Source organism: Phodopus roborovskii, unplaced genomic scaffold (genome assembly GCF_943737965.1).
Source record: "Phodopus roborovskii unplaced genomic scaffold, PHOROB, whole genome shotgun sequence".
Taxonomy (NCBI): Eukaryota; Metazoa; Chordata; class Mammalia; order Rodentia; family Cricetidae; genus Phodopus; species Phodopus roborovskii.
This window is the reverse complement of record NW_026126469.1, coordinates 22,674,946-22,691,258: the sequence shown is the minus strand read 5'-3', so window position 1 is coordinate 22,691,258 and position 16,313 is coordinate 22,674,946. Positions and strand designations below refer to the sequence as shown.

Below are 16,313 nucleotides of genomic sequence, written 5' to 3'. Positions count from 1 at the left end.
TCAGCCTGGCCTACATAGCTAGAGAAACCTATCACAAAAAACCAAAACAAAACCCAAAAAAAGATATTAAAGGAAAAAAAGATCAATTTGAATACATGCAAATGCAAAAATCATGCTATTTAAAATTCAAACCAAAAATACACAAACCATGCCCCCCAATCTCTGCTACACACAACAAACGACCAAGTAATTTCTTTTTATTTAGTATTGACAATAAGAAAACACAAATATCAAAAATGAAGAAAAATGTTTAACTTCATTCATACAGTAATAAAATAAAAATATAACAAGTCACAATTTTTTACTTCTCAAATGAGTAAGGAAAATTCAATTTGAGAAAATTAGGTATCAGAAATGGTCACTGTCTAATATGTACCACCAAATGCCCTGGTAAACCTAAGCTTATGGATCTTTTTGAGAAGTTGGTGAGTTAATACACTCAAGCAAAAGGGAAGCTATACAGATCCAACTGTGACTTAACAATGTCAGTAAAACTATTGTGTGCATATGTGCATGCTACCCTTATGTATGGACAGCATGGCATATTTATGAAGCGTAAGGAATTAAGACTAATCTACATGCCTGATGTCTCAGGTAGCTTTCTGCTGCTGGGATAAAGTTTACCATCAAAAGCAACTTGGGGAGGAATGAGTGTGCTTCAGTTTACAACTCTCAGGTCACACTCCGACACTGAGGGAGGTCAAGGCAGAACCCAAAGCAGGAAATACTTTAAAGATCATAATACTTTAAAAAGAAAGTGTTCATATTATTTTCTTTGATAGTTTAAAATATTTTGGTCTGTTTTTTTTTGTTTGTTTGTTTTTGTTTTATTTTTTTATTTTTATTTTTTGGTCTGTTTTATAGTGTGTTGGTATAGTGCTACTAATTTATTGTGCTTGCTGTTTTAAATGATGGACCTACTACCATTAGTCTGTACCACTACAGTATATAGCCTGGAGCCACGACGGTTGGAAGCCTCTATTTACTCATCTTCTATACCCAGCAAAGTAATTTCCCAAAGCAGTCCAAGAGCAAAGTGTAGAAAGTAGTGACAAGGTCTGAAGACAAGGGAGGACAAAGGACTTCTGGGACAGCAGATTTAGAATCTCAGGAGATGAACACCTAACTGGTAACATAATTCAGTATATGGAAACTAGGAACACAAAGCAAATGAAAACAAATGTTAAACAATTCTGGTAAGCCTTGGTAAGACAACTAGGACTGGTTGTGACAGCAGAGCCAAAAATTCACTGCTAACTAAATAAAGCACTGTAAATCCAGAGCAGCAGCAGCAGCAGCAGCAGCAACAGGCCAGTACAGCATCTCATATTGACAAGAAGGTCAATTCACTGACACGTAACAGTTCCACATCAAGCAACGGACAGAGCCACAGACATATGAAGGAAACACTGACAAAAGTCAGTAAGTAAAAAAGGAGTGAAATGATATGAAATACCTTATCCAGCCACAATGGATACTAGCCATCAAAGACAGAAGGAGGGTTGGCGAGATGGCTCAGCTGGTAAGGCAGGTGCTTGCCACCAAGTCTGATGACCTGAGTTCAATCCTGGAACACACAGTGGAAGGAGAGAACTGACTCCCACAAGTTGTTCTCTGAAATTCTACATTCAGGCTGTGGTGTAGGCAAGTGCATATATACTCACTCACTCACTCACTACCCCAATATTCTCTCCCCCCCCTTTTCTCTCTCTCTCCTCTCTCTCTCTCTCCTCTGCCCCACCTCAGCTTGAGTTTAAGTAGAGATAAATAAAACAGAGAATAGACAACTGCAAAATCAATAAAAACAGAAACTGGGTTGGGGATAGGGCGTGTATGCGCATCTGTGCAGTGTATGGACAGCTGTGGGTGTTATTCCTTAGGAGCTATTTGCAGGGTCTCTCACTGGCTGAAACTTATCTAGCAGTCCACTCTAGTTGGCCAGGGAACCTCAAGAACCCATCTATGTCCAATTACAGATGTGTCATTGCATAAATGTGGATTTGGGGACTATCTCAGGTCCTTGCAAGCACTCAACAGTCTAAAACACCTCCAAGCTAAAGGAACAAAAAGAAAAGAGTTAACAAGGAAGGAAGGAGGGAAGGAAGAGGGAGGGAAGGAAGAAAGGAAGAACAGTGGTGGTGCACACCTTTAATCCCAGCACTCAGGAGGCAGAGGCAGAGGCAGAGGCAGAGGCAGGCAGATCTCTGTGAGTTTGAGGCCAGCCTGGTCTACAGAGTGAGTTCTAGACCGGGAAACTCCATTGGAAAAAACCCTAACCTTCCCCCCAAAAAGAAAAGGTAGGATAAATTGCTGATAAGAGGGCTCTAATTGAATACTATAAACTTAATGCTATCAAATAAGATAGCCTGCATGAAATGGAGAATTTCTCTTGAAGCACAAAAATTACTAAAGTAACTCAAGACAAATAGATAAACTTCTAAGACAGGATTTAACAAATAAATAATAACCTCCCCAAAAGATAAACTTCAGGACCAGATGAGTTCAACAGTAAATTCTGACAAACATTTGTAGAAAAAATTAACAGCAGTACAAAATTCTTTTTCCTAAAAGTAAAAGATTATCATGCACCTGTGGTGTGCTACTTAGGAGATGGAGACAGGAGGATCACTTAGCCCATGAGTTTTGAGACTAGCCAGGAAAACTCTAGCTCAAAAAAAGGAAAGGGGAAAACGTTTAAATACAAAAGAGGACAGAACATTTATTAGCTCAATAAGGTCATGATATCGTAATACAAAAGCCACACACACACACACACACACACACACACACACACACACACTTCGAAGACAAAACAAAACACGCACGCACACACACGAAAATTACAAACTAACACTTTCTATATAAATGCAAAAATCTTTAACAAAATATGAGAAAAATAATATCCAAATTTAAAGGGTTATACACCATAACAAATTGGGATTATCTTGGGAATTCAAGAGTGAATTAACATAAGAAATATGATCATCTCAATCATCACAAGTTATTTAATAAAACTAATCTCTGCTTCAAGATAACATTAAAAAGTTCACAAATAGTTATGATAGTTATACAACATAATAAATGTAACAAAAACACATTTTTTAAATGGCAGTAAATTTTATTACATGTATTTTTTAAGGCATAACACTAGATAGCGAGATGTACAATGTTTTTTCTATTTGTAGATAATAAGGTGTCATGACTTAAAACCTACTAGAAACGAAGTTTAGTAAGGGTGCAGTGATTACCTCAAAAAATAAACTGAAGAAATCAATTACCTGAAAAATAATATAAAACCGGGATAGAGAAAGGCCCCCAGTAGTTAAGAATATTTGTTATTCTTGCTGAGGACCCACAAGGTTGTTCACAAGCATCCATGGTAACTCAGTCCTCTACTGACTGACTATCTTAGGCACCAAGCATCCATGTGTTGTATATACATACACATAGGTAAAAGCACTCACATGCACAAAATAAAATCTTTAATATAGAATAAATCCTAACTTCAAATAATAAGTACTATTATTTCTGCTGAGCACTTGGATGTTTTTATCTGGGGTAGGTGCAGAGAGGGTTGCTAACTGCCTTCATCTACCACTTTCTGCCTTAACTCCCTTGAGGCAGGGCCTCTCACTAAGCCTTTCCTACTAGGCTGGCTGGCTCATAGGCTACCAAGTTTCATCTACCCCACAAAGCTGGGGTTACAGGCAAGTGTAGCCATGCCTGCTTTCTATGGGGTTGTGAACTCAGATTCTCAAGCTTTCAGCACATCATTACTCTAACCCCCTGAATCCTGTCCCGAGCATAGCACTCAGTTTTCTAAGACTATGGAGAAGGCTCTCACTAAACCATCTACAAAACTAACACTGACTCAGGGACTCAAGTGTTGAAGAAACAAAACTTAAGTAAGATCTAAGAATGCTCTTGAGAATGACAATATAGTAAAAAAAAGATCTAGCTTTTTAAAAAAATTATGGTAAAACATTAGTATCAGTTTTAAAGTAAAAAAAAAATTAGGTTTAAAAGAATAAGCAAGATAAACACTGAGAGCTTATAAAGGAGGCAGGAAGGGAAGGAAGGAGTGAGTTATCTGATGAACTGAGTTGGTGAGCAGGATCCTTCTAAAAAGAACAGCAGAAACACAGTGTAGAGCCTCCACAGTCCGGGAATGACAAAACATGGAGGGAAGTGCACCTGGGCAGGAGTACAGGCAGCCCTGACCAAGGAGGTGAGAGAGCACAGTCACAGCACAGAGAACCGAACGCCTGGGGCTGGGGCAGGCGCAATGGTTAAGTGCACATGTTGTTCCCACTCAGCTTGGTTCCCAGCATCCGTGGCAGCTTACAATCATCCCTAACTCCAGTCCAGGGCAGTCTATAGGCACCTGGCATACACATGATTTTCATACATGCACATAGACAAAACCCTTAATATAAAAAGTAAATAAATATAACAAATAAAAAGACCATCTTCTATGGCATGCTAAGAAATCTGGAGTTTCCCATTTAAGGAGAGGAGTGATGCAGTCAGAAAGCTACTGGCTGCTAGTTTACATTAGGAACAGTTATAACTGTGGTCCACCTCCAATGTCACCTTTACTAAGACAAGACACTGAACTCAACACATGACCCATCGACTGATAATAGTAAACATGAGATAACTATGAGTTATATGTGTTTTAATAGATTGCTTAGGTTAGGAACATGTGAAGTCTCTAATAAAACTTAACAGTAGTGGTATCAAGTAAGTACCCAGTATGGTTTAGCTACTATTACCATTTCTACTATGACAACTGTTATTGATGCTACAATCTGCCCTTGCTCAACCATCACTACTAAGCTATTTTAAATGTTACATTTCTATTGCAGTTTCTGAAAAAAAATCCATTTCCTATGCTGAGTAATATGGCATCGTTCATATTCTGGATTCAGACTCCCTAAGGGTCTACTCCCAAACTCCATTTAGTAGCTGTATAAATCTGAGGTAACACATTTACAGACCTATTTCATTGTAGTCTGCATCTGTAACATTAAGATCAAAACAGCATTCTTCACAGAGGGTACCATGTGCTTTCAGTTATGAAGTACAGGTACAGGTGAAAGGCTCGTGATACCATCTAATGAGGGCAAGCACACTAGAAGTTTCTTTCTTTTTAACAGTTTATTTTATTTCATGTGCATTGGAACTGGAGCTGTGAGCTACCACCCACATAAAGTGTTTTTACATGCAGGGTAAGTTAAGATTCCTATAGACACAGGATATGGCTTCATATGATACTCTGACTCATGGAGTTCTGTAGAGTGTTAGGATACTAAAAGAGATTAAGAAATATTCAACTCAGATAGATAATCCACCACAGAGATTTAAAAAAGTTGGAAATGGGTGGGGGGTATCCAAGATAGGTCAAGACCTAACAAAAGAAAAGTCTAGAGACCCAGAAAATGAAATTCATATGTTTTCAAAGAGAGTGTGGAGAACAGGGAGGGAGAGAGGGAAAAGAGCAGAAAGAAGAGGACAAAGAGATACAGAAAATAAATCTACAAAGGGACAGAAACCTCGAGTCTAGAAGGAATGGAATAGAAATCTGGAATGGGAAACTACTCCAAACCAAGAAATATCTTTTTATTTTACTCTGAAAATATTGGTTTTTCGAGATAGGGTTTTCCTGTATTGTTTTGGAGCCTGTCTTGGAACTAGATCTGTAGACCAGGCTGGCCTCGAACTCACAGAGACCCTCCCGCCTCTGCCTCCCAAGTGCTGGGACTAAAGGCATGGCCACCAACGCCCAGCTTAATAAGATACCTTTTTAGTAGACACAGACTTACTGTTCTTGCTGGCAGCCTCATGGTGTCTATAAGAATGGTTATGGTAAACAGAAAACTGAAGACAGGAGCAAGGAGGGAGGAAATCTGCCTCTGAGGTACTCAAATAATAGCCATTTACTTTTTTCAGTCAGAATGATGGGCCCTCCTGCCAAACCAAAACCTGAAAAGCATTCAGTACCCAGCAAGCTTCCCTCTCTGCCCTTTAATTTTGTAAGAGTCAAATGTGTTAACATTTACAGAGCATTAAAATAATGTCTGGTACATGGAGACTATGTTTATTACAGTAATTAAGACACAATGTTGAGGGAATTTTTAAGGAGGCATTTGCAAATGAATCTTTATGTTATCTAGTAGATCATGATACAAATAATTCTGACCTTTACTCTTCCTTTGGGGCATTATAATGTCTAGCATCTAATAATAAAGAAGTCACGAGGATACAAAATTCCATTATAAAATGCTGTGAACAGAGCAGATGCTCTATAATCTTATTTGGAAAGGGACAGGGAAAAGTAAAGAAATACCGAAATAAACAGTAATGGGCAGTTTGTTAGTTTAAGAGAAAGGAAAAGTAAGTAGTACTAACCAATTGGCTTTAGAAATAAAAAAACTCCAAATACTTATGAGAATTTACAATTCCCAATATTAGTAGAGGGATCCTAAAAGTAAGAAGAACTAAGAAACAAGTATTGTGAGATCAATTTGCTAATTGTGGCTGTTAAACCATATGTTATAACAATAATTATAGATCTGTAGACATGAACATCACAAACATGGATGAAATATCTTATTGTATTTTAGATTTGAGGTAGGGCACCTCAAATGTCTAAGACACCTAAATAAAGTTACACACACACACACACACACACACACACACACACACACACACACACACAAAAAAAAAAAAAACATTAAAAATGGTTACACTAGAAACATTCTGTAAAGTCAAAAGGCAACAATGGCCTAATAACATTAGATATTACAAGCATAAAATCGGAAGCCCAAAATATCAAGTGATCCCATTTAGACAAATTTTTTTAAAAAGGGGGAAAAAACAAAACAAAACAATCAGGTTGTTACTTGCCTTGCTTCTTCACTTCAAATCAGTATTTGGGGAGAGGGGGGTTGCAAGTGGAGAGGACAGTGATAGGCAGCAAGAAGGAACCTAAAGAGACTATTCAACACCCTGACATCTGCTAAAGATACTAGAGGAGGAAATGGGTGCGGCATCCCAACACTAAGTCTTATCCTTACTTTCACAGAATGAAATGCAACAAGAAATAGTGACTAATTATAATGAGCTTTATAGATCTGTCAGAGTTTTCCCCTGGCCAAGCAAAGTCCCCCTACATGTCTTTCTCGTCTAATCAACTTCCAATTAACATAATCTTATCATTTTCCTTCCTCTACTAAACAGATAAACTACCTGAGGGCTCACAAGCACATAAGGAACACAGAAATATCAATAAATGTGCTTGAGAACTGAAGACATCTTTAAAGTAGAAAATCCTTTTCTCTCTATTTTTAAGGGGACTTAGGACAGGGCTATTGCTATGTAGAACCGGTTGGCCTCTCCCTCATTAAGCTTCAACTCTTCAAGTACTGAAGTTATAGACATATGCCACCACAGTGAGCTCAGAAAAATCTGCTTTCTTTTTAAATTGTGTGTGTGATGTGTGAGTGTACATTCACGTGTGTAAGAATACACACCCACGCCTGTGTGAGGAGGCCAGAAGAGACACTGGGTATACAGCTCTATTATTCTCGAGAGAGGTTCTCTCACTGAACTTGAAACTAGGCCGATAGGCAGCAAGCCAAATCTGTCTGTCTCCATGCACCCACAGAGCTGGGGCTGAAGGTGCAAGCAGCCACGTCAAGCTTTAACTGTGGGCTCTGGAGATTTGAACTAAGGTCCTCACACGGGTGTGGCATGAGATGCTAAGCCATCTCCCAGCAGCCCCAGGAAGATTATTTAAAGTTCATTTTCTTATCAACATTTTTGTGTCATGATCAACAATACCCTAGGACCAGAATCACCATGGTTTGTGCTTTGAATTCTTCAAATCAATTTGTTGGAGGAATAGAAGGGTTATTTCTAGAAGAATAGAAGAGTTAGTTGATATTTTTTCACACCTACCTTCTCACCACTTGAGTAGAAGAAATACCGCAATCGGACTATGTTACAATGATCTAGCTTTCTCATGATCTGGAGCTCTCGGTTCTGCAAAGAAAGCACATAAAATATTTAAGAATAACAGCTACTCATCATGATGACCAAGGTATTTCTAAAATAACTTTAAGCACAGAAATAGGCTCTGAATATATACTGTTAAAATGTATGGCAACCCAGGCACCCAGTGACATACAACTCTAATCTTAGCTTTCCTGGGGTAGAGACAGAAAGATCAGGAGTTTAAAAGTCTAATCTGGGCAACTCTACCTACAAAATAGGAGGGAAAGGAGAAAGGCCAGTGCCAGACAATGAGTCACCTGCTACTACCCATCAGGAGAATATAGTCACGAAGGTCTGGATTTCACTCCAATATTACTAGATCATAAAATTCCCTAAATGATCTCAGATAGGACAATTTTTATATAAGTGCCAGTCAAATCAATGTTGAGTGAAGTCTCGTGTCGGAAACAAACTTGATAGATGAATACTGCCATTCTCGTGTATTCCTTATTAGTCGAGTAAGGACACACCAGCTCCACAGGGAGCACTACTAGTCTACAAGCACAGCCCATTTACTCTGTGCCACACACTGCTCAATATTATGGGCACAGGGGGAAGGAAGAAAAAAAAAAACTAAGAAAGGTCCTACTACTCTCAAGAAACTTAAGGGTCTATGGTGAATGGAAGAAAAAGTATTGCCATTTAGAGTACAAGCTCACACTTTACCACTGGGTTATATCTACATCCAAAGGAAAATTTAAAACATAGAAACTTAGAAACATAAACTGACTCAATGGGTGATTACTTTCTAAGAAACATAAAACCTGGTTTCCAATGTCCAGCTTCCAGGAAAAGTCCCAAGGGACCATACATGAGTGTAATCTCAGAGCTTATGGGTAAAGGCAGACAGATCTTAGAGGCTCACCAGGCAGCCAGCCTAACCTACATAGTTAGCATTTCAGGTTCATGAGAGAGCCTGTCTAACTGAAAAAACAAAGGAGAATGGTATAGACACAAGGGCTTTCTCTAGTCTCTGTCCCGTTTCCCCTCCTGTCCACTCCACAAACACCCATGACATTTAAATCTGCTATATTTGGGTATAGGTTTTCATTAAATGTATAACTATCTGTCACCTGTGTGGTCAATTTAGCAGCTCTCTGTTCTCCAATTAGTGTAGAAAACATTGTGTAGGATAGGAGGAGCGAAGTGGGACTTTTTTGTTTGCTTTATTTTTAATTACTATTTTTAAAATTTTTCCTTTGTGGGGGATGCTATGGTGGTGCAGGGCAGATATGGAGCAACTGGAACTGGGAACATAATTGGGGTACATGACATGAGATCCCCAAAGAATCAATTTTAAGTTATGCTAAAAATGTCAAATTTACTAGATATAGAAAATAGGTATTTTAGATCAAGGTATGAAGGAGAACTTTGTAAGTAAGTAAAGATTAAACACATTTGATCTGAATGAAATTGACCATCAAATTGACAGGCCCTCTGGGCACACCTGTGATTAACTATCTTGATCAGGCCAACTGAGGCAGGAAGACGCACTCTTAAGTTCGTGGCACTGTTCCCTGGGTTTATGCCCTAGACTAAACACTAACATTTGTCATTCTCTGCTTCCAGGCTGTGGATGAAACATGTCAGCCCCTTCCACAAGGACTTGCCAGCCACAGTAGACTGTGCTTTATCACAAAACGGGACATGTAACAAATATATATTTGAAGCTGTTAAGGCACAGCATAGCAGTTAAATGAAAAACCTAGCCAATAGGTTTGGAATGTCCCAGAAAGAGACAGAAAGACAAGGTGGTTGTATCACTGATCATAAGGGGAAGAAAGGTAGATAAGTTTAGGGAGAAGGGTAGCAGGGGGTAAAATGGAATAAAGCCTCTTCAACCACTGTAAGAAATTCAATAGAGATTTTGACAAGTGAAGTTATGAGCTGACTTACCATTCCAAAAGAGTGTTCTAAAAATTGAAGAGTAAGTTTGAATAATAGGAGTCAAGGGGAACCATGAGACAGAAATTGATAATGAAATTGTAAGTGAAGAAAGAAAAGAGTGTTCTCTTGAAGTCAAGAAAAGGCTTTTTTTAAAAAAAAGAAATTGCTTACATCAAAAGCTGCTAAGGGTTTAAGATAAAAACAGAAAATTGGCAATATGGCTAATATAAGATGTCAATTTCAGAACAATGATGACACAGACTAATGAGACTGAATTAAAGTAGGTGTAGGAGGCACACGATATTAAAGATGAGAAAGTTTCAGGAGAAGAATGATGAGGTCAGGAAACCCACTCTCCCCAAACACCTGGAAAATACTTTCCCAGGAGACCCAAGGTAACCTCGGATAAAGTACAAGCAACCCGAGAACTCTCTGAATTTCAATGTATTTTCCAACTCACACATACACTAAGTGCCAAAAGGATAAGAAACCTTTATAACTGCAAAGTGTTAAACATAAGATCTCATGAATAACATCTGATTAACTGTGCCAAAAAAAAATCAATTTTTAACACAATTAAAAGGCTAATTACTTTGAAAAAAAAACCCCTACAGACTACAATCAGGCAAGAGACTGATAAAATAAAACAAAAACCTTCAAAACAATCACACTCACAAGGTTTTAAAGAATCCAACTCCATGATGATTCCCCCATGGGAGGCCTCACCATCTCTGAGGAAGGGATTGGGGGGCAGGGGGTGGACAAGAGGGAGAGGAAACAGGGATTGGAATGTAAAATAAAATTGTTTTTAAGTTAAATTTAAAGAATTAATTTTAAAAAAATGGGGGCAGGGATCCAACTCCAGGCTGGAGAGATGGCTCAGTGGATAAGAGCACTGGCTGCTCTTCCAGAGGACCAGGGTGCATTCCCAGCACCCACACTCATGGTTCCCACCCTGTAACTCAGTTCCAGGGCACCCAACTCCTACTTCTGGCACCAGGCACAAACATGGTGCACAGACATTAAAGCAGGCAAAACAAGCACATAAAATACAATAATAATTTTTTAAGTCCAATTTAGGGACTGGAGAGATGGCACAGTGGTTTAGACACTTGATGAACTTGCACAGGACCCAGGTTTGGGTCCCAGCACCCATATGGTGGCTCCCAACAGTCTGTAACTGCAGTTTCAAAAGACCCAGTGCCCTCTTCTTGCCTCCATGGGCACCAGATGAACACATACTATTACAGGCAAACACACACCCAGAAAATAAAAATAAATGAATTTTAAAAAAAATCAAGAGTTGCCATGATATAAAAAATATTCTTTAAAACATAAAGACATATAAAGAACAGGAAAAGTTTATATTCGCACTTAACAAAAGCAACAGACAGCAGGATGGTGGTGGTGCACACCCTTAATTCCAGCACTGGGGAGGCAGAGGCAGGCAGATCTTTGTGAGTTACGTTAGGGGCCAGTCTGGTCTACAGAGTTCGTTCCAGGACAGGTCCCAAAGCTACAGAAAAACCCTGTCTTGAAAAACAATGCAAAAAGCAAAAACAGACATTGGTTCGGGAGAGACAAAGCTAGTGTGTTCAGCACTGATATAAAGCAACTACTATAATCATAATGTATTGACTTCCTCTAATTTCCTCCCTTCTTTCTTTCTCTCCCTCCCTCCCTCGTTCCTTTCTGTATAGTGCATTCTGTCTGCATATTTGCCTGCATACAGGAAGAGGGAACCAGATCTCATTATAGATGGCTGTGAGTCACCATGTGGTTGCTGGGAATTGAACTCTCTGAAAGAGCAGTCAGTGCTCTTAACCTCTGAGCAATCTCTCCAGCCCAACTTCCTTTAATTTCAACAAAAGATAAAATATAAGCCATAACATAAATATATTGCATAAAACAGTAATAGCACATAAGGAAGGGCAATTAGGCTATATCTGAACTATATTTTACTGGAATTAAAGCAGTATTAACCTGAAACAGACTGTCATAAATTAAAGTGCTAAGTGTAATCCCCAGAACAACCATTATAGGCTTGTGCTCAATAGTGTACTTGATGGGACTTAGATTCACCTAAGAGACATTTCTCTGGGAATGTCTGTGAGGGGTGAGAGATGGTAGATGGGTGACAAGGACCAGACTGAATGCTGACAGCACAATTACACCAGCTAGGATCCTAGACCCCATAACAAATAGAAAGGAAGGAGGGAGGGAGGGACCAGCATTCATCTCTTTCTGCTTCCTGATCGAGGGACAATGTACCCAGCTGCCACCACACCTAAAACTCCTCTTGTCACCCTGTTTTCCCAGGACAATGGGCTACACCCTCAATCAATACACCAAAATAACCCCCCCTCTTTCAGATATCTAATCATAGCAATGTAGAAACTAACAAAGTATATAAAATGTTTGTTTGGACTAGGCTTATCTGTACTTCATTAATGGAAGGAAAGGGGTTCTCACGAGACCCCACCCCACCTTAAAGGACTCCTGACAGCTAAAGGTGACTAAAGGAAGGACTGTCCCTTTCTTCCGTGTTATAGCCACTGATACTCTGCCCATGCGCCACTAAATTTTCCACACAGGTACATGTAAGCAACCCTAATTATATGCAATGGGTCACATGCAAGACATGGCACAGGAGTGGGACCTGCTGGGAAGGAGGATTACAGCAGAAGGGGGGTGACTAAGGGGTGGGTGTTAAAATGACTACAATTTATTACATACGTGCATGAAACAGTCAAAAACAAAAACAGGGAAAAGGTGTTTGTTAAAGACCAGGAAGCCAGTAGCTCAGGGACAAAACCAACATGAGATAGAAACCAAGTGACGGCACCGGTAATTCCTTATATGAGGCTGCATAAGTTATGAATGGATTACGTACACAATCAAAAGGCAGAGACTGCCAAACTAGACTTTTCCATTGCTTGTTTTCAGACAAGGTTTCTCTGTGTAGCCTTGGCTGACCAGGAACTCACTATGTAGACCAGGGATTAAAGGTATGCCCCACACACACCCAGCTCAAACTTTTTTTTTAAAGCTTGAAACCAAAACACATAGACCACTTCAAAGTAAAAGAAATACAAACAAACTATAACCCAAGGGACACTGGAGTGTCAATATTACAACCTAGAAGAGGGAGACCTGTTTCCTCCAAGTGACAACTTACTCTGTAATATGGCTTCTCCTTGTCCAAATAACCACCCACACACTAAACGAGTACTCTACATTAGATCTACATTTTGCTTCATATTCTGGAGTGGCAATACTATCTGCTCATTATAGGCATCACTGATCACACTATCACAGAAATGACTTGACCCTTCCTCCTACTTACCCGCCTAACTAAAATTGCTATTTGAATCTTTCCTTCACCATCTTCAGGACATATTCAGCTGTTTCAGCACTTGTTAAACTCTTCTTATAGTATTTAAAAATGATTTTAGATAAATTTAAAATTACTTTTGCATGTATTACTACACACATACAGGTCAATGATGTTATATAAAATAAAGTATCCCAAAACTTATAGAATTCAAGTATCATATCATAATGACCAATATACACCCTGCCTCAGCAACTTACTACAAATTCTTTAAGAGCAAAAATTGAACTGGCTATCTTTGCTGGTCAACCAGCATTGAGAAGGGAGCAGGGAGGGAAGGCACGAAGTATCTTACATACAAAATAAAGACTTAAAATTGTACTAAACATGTAAAAGAAACTAGTTACTCAAGATATAATTTCTCTACTGAGAAAACCTGAAGAACACAATTCAAACAAAAATTGTTTTTACTTTTTTTTAATAAAAAAGATTAAAATACATCTTTGAAAAGTGTTTATACACACACACACACACACACACACACACACACACACACACACACACACACACACTTCCCTATAAGACACACATGTAGAAGTCTTGATCCACAGCTGGTAAATCAAATCACTAAGAGTGACTGAATCCTAAGGGCTCTGGACTCATCAATGGACTGACGTTTATGGATTCATATTATGACTGGGAAGGGGCTAGTTGGAAAAGGTGCTCTCAGGGAGTGTGCCCTGGGATGGTGCACTTGATCCCCCATTCTCTCTGCTCCATTTCATTCTTATGCTTATCATCAAGCCACTGGCCTAGAACAATAGAACCCGCTAAAACCATAAACCAAACTCTTCCCTTCCTTTAAGTGACTTCTGTGTTTCTGTTAGGACAACAAAAACAAACAGACAAAGGATTTTGTTCATTTTTACAGTATCTGACATCTTACACTGATGGGTGTGTGTGTGTGTGTGTGTGTGTGTGTGTGTGTGTGTGTGTGTGTGTGTGTGCGCGCGCGCGCGCGTGTGTGTTTGGGGAGGGGGTCTGGCTTGCTTCTGAAAGGCCAGCCATGGAGCGAAGGATCCCTGGAAGGGTACTTAGGAACCATTATGTAAACCCCAGAGGAAGGTAACTTTCAGGTGAGGAAACATCCAGCAAGCCTGCAGCTGTGGGTGTGAAGTAGGCAGCATACTCCTGTCGATCATCTTTTCTTCTTCGCCAAAGTTTGTTCTACTGGAAGACCTTTTCCCTCATCACAGCAGACTCTGCTGCTGCAAAACACGAGCCACCTCAAAGATTGTATTTTTAAGACTAAGTGGGGGGAGGGGGGAGGCTTGGTCCTGCCTCAACTAAATGAATGTGCCAGGCTTTGTTGACTCTAATGGGAGGTCTTACCCTTTCTGAGGACTGGGTGGGAGGGGAGGAGGAGGAGGAGCAGGGGTACTGTGGTTGTTGGTATGTAAAATGAATAAAAAATAAAATAAGACTACCTTCTCTAAATATAAGTTCTGTTAAAAAACAAAAAACAAACGGATGTTATCCAAAGAGCTGAATCAATTTAATCCCTGCCTAAATCTTTGATTCCATAGTAAAGTCAGATGTCCCCACCCCCCACACACAAATGTGTTTTGTTTTTTTTTTTTTTTTAAATCTCAAAATAACTCCAGGCATATAACAAATATTTTTAGCTCGACTTAACTATATGTCAGAACTGAGGGTCTGTGTCAGCAAAATGATAATGAGCAGGCAAACCAACACTTCGCTTCCAAGTCAGCCTTACTGTCGTTAGTTAGCTCACTAACAAACTGCTGTATTTGTATGGGCTCAGGAGTATGAGGGTCTGAATGGGAATGGCACCTGGGAGCTTATGTTTGATGACCGGCTGGGAAGAATCAGAAACTGTGGCCTTCACTGAGGGTGGGCTTCGAGGTTTCAAAAGCCCATGCCATTCCCAGTTAGCTTTCTCTCTGCCTTGTGCTTGTGGATCAAGATGTGAGCTCTCAGCTACTGCTCCAGCATCACACCTGCCTGCTGCTATGCTCCCCTCCATGATGGTCATGGACTCAACCCCTCTAACCTGTAAGGTCCAAATAAATTCTTCCTCCTATACATTGCTTTAGTCATGGTTTCTTATCACAGCGATAGGAAAGTAACTAAGACAAGGAGAAAAGAGAAAACCTACTTATTACTTTGTAAAATTCTGCAAGCCTGTCAGGGAAAGTGTCTTATATACAAAGATAACATTTTAAAATATTGCAAGCCACAAAGACCCACTAGTATGTTCTGAATAAGAGATTTGTTTTGGGAAGATTGCCAGCTATGAATGAGGTTATTAAAGGGAGGAGGGGAAGATAGAAAACCAAGACTTCAGTGAGAACTGAAAGGGAACTGAAAACCAAGGAGAGGCAGATTAACAACTGCTAAGTGGAAAGAGAAGGCTTCCAGGCTTCTTACTCATATGGCTATTAACACAGTGGAAAGGTCTTCTGGAAGCAGGAGGGGGAAGTTCAGCTTGGCACACTGTGGTAGCTTGAATATATTTGGTCCTCATAATCACATCGGGCATGGTACTATTTAGAAGTGTGGCTTTGCTGGAGTGGGTATGGTCTTGTTAGAGGAAGTATGTCACTGTAGGGGCAGGCATTGAGGTTTCTTATGCTCAGAACAATTCCCAAAGTGTTATAGTTCAACTTCCTGGTGCCTGCAAGATGTAGACCTCTCAGCACCATATCTGACTGCATGCTGCCACACTCCCTGCCATGAGGATAACGGACTAAATGTCTGAAACTGTAAGCCCCCTCAATTAAATATTTTCCTTTATAAGAGTTGTTGTGGTCATGGTGTCTTAACTAAGATAAACATGCTCACTGAAGTGGAAGGTCCAGAAAAGCCTGAATATCCCTTCCCTTCTCAGTAAGAGAGCTGCATGACTCCTGAAGTCACAGAGGCATACAAAACTTTGTAGAAAATAAAAAAAGACACCCAGACTTGCCTGCACGCCTAATTAGAAAACAAAAGTCTATAAAGAGCAAAATAA

General features: G+C 39.6%; 1 protein-coding gene across 3 annotated transcripts in view; it reads right to left on the bottom strand.

Annotated features, from left to right (window-relative positions):
* The window catches only part of Gsk3b (glycogen synthase kinase 3 beta), a 126,259-nt gene that overhangs the window by 50,039 nt on the left and 59,907 nt on the right, over positions 1–16,313 (bottom strand). For all 3 annotated transcript variants that reach the window (XM_051191463.1, XM_051191464.1, XM_051191465.1), the window contains exon 3: positions 7,963–8,046. In XM_051191463.1, the coding sequence (XP_051047420.1) occupies positions 7,963–8,046 (84 nt within the window). The remainder of the gene's footprint in view (positions 1–7,962; positions 8,047–16,313) is intronic.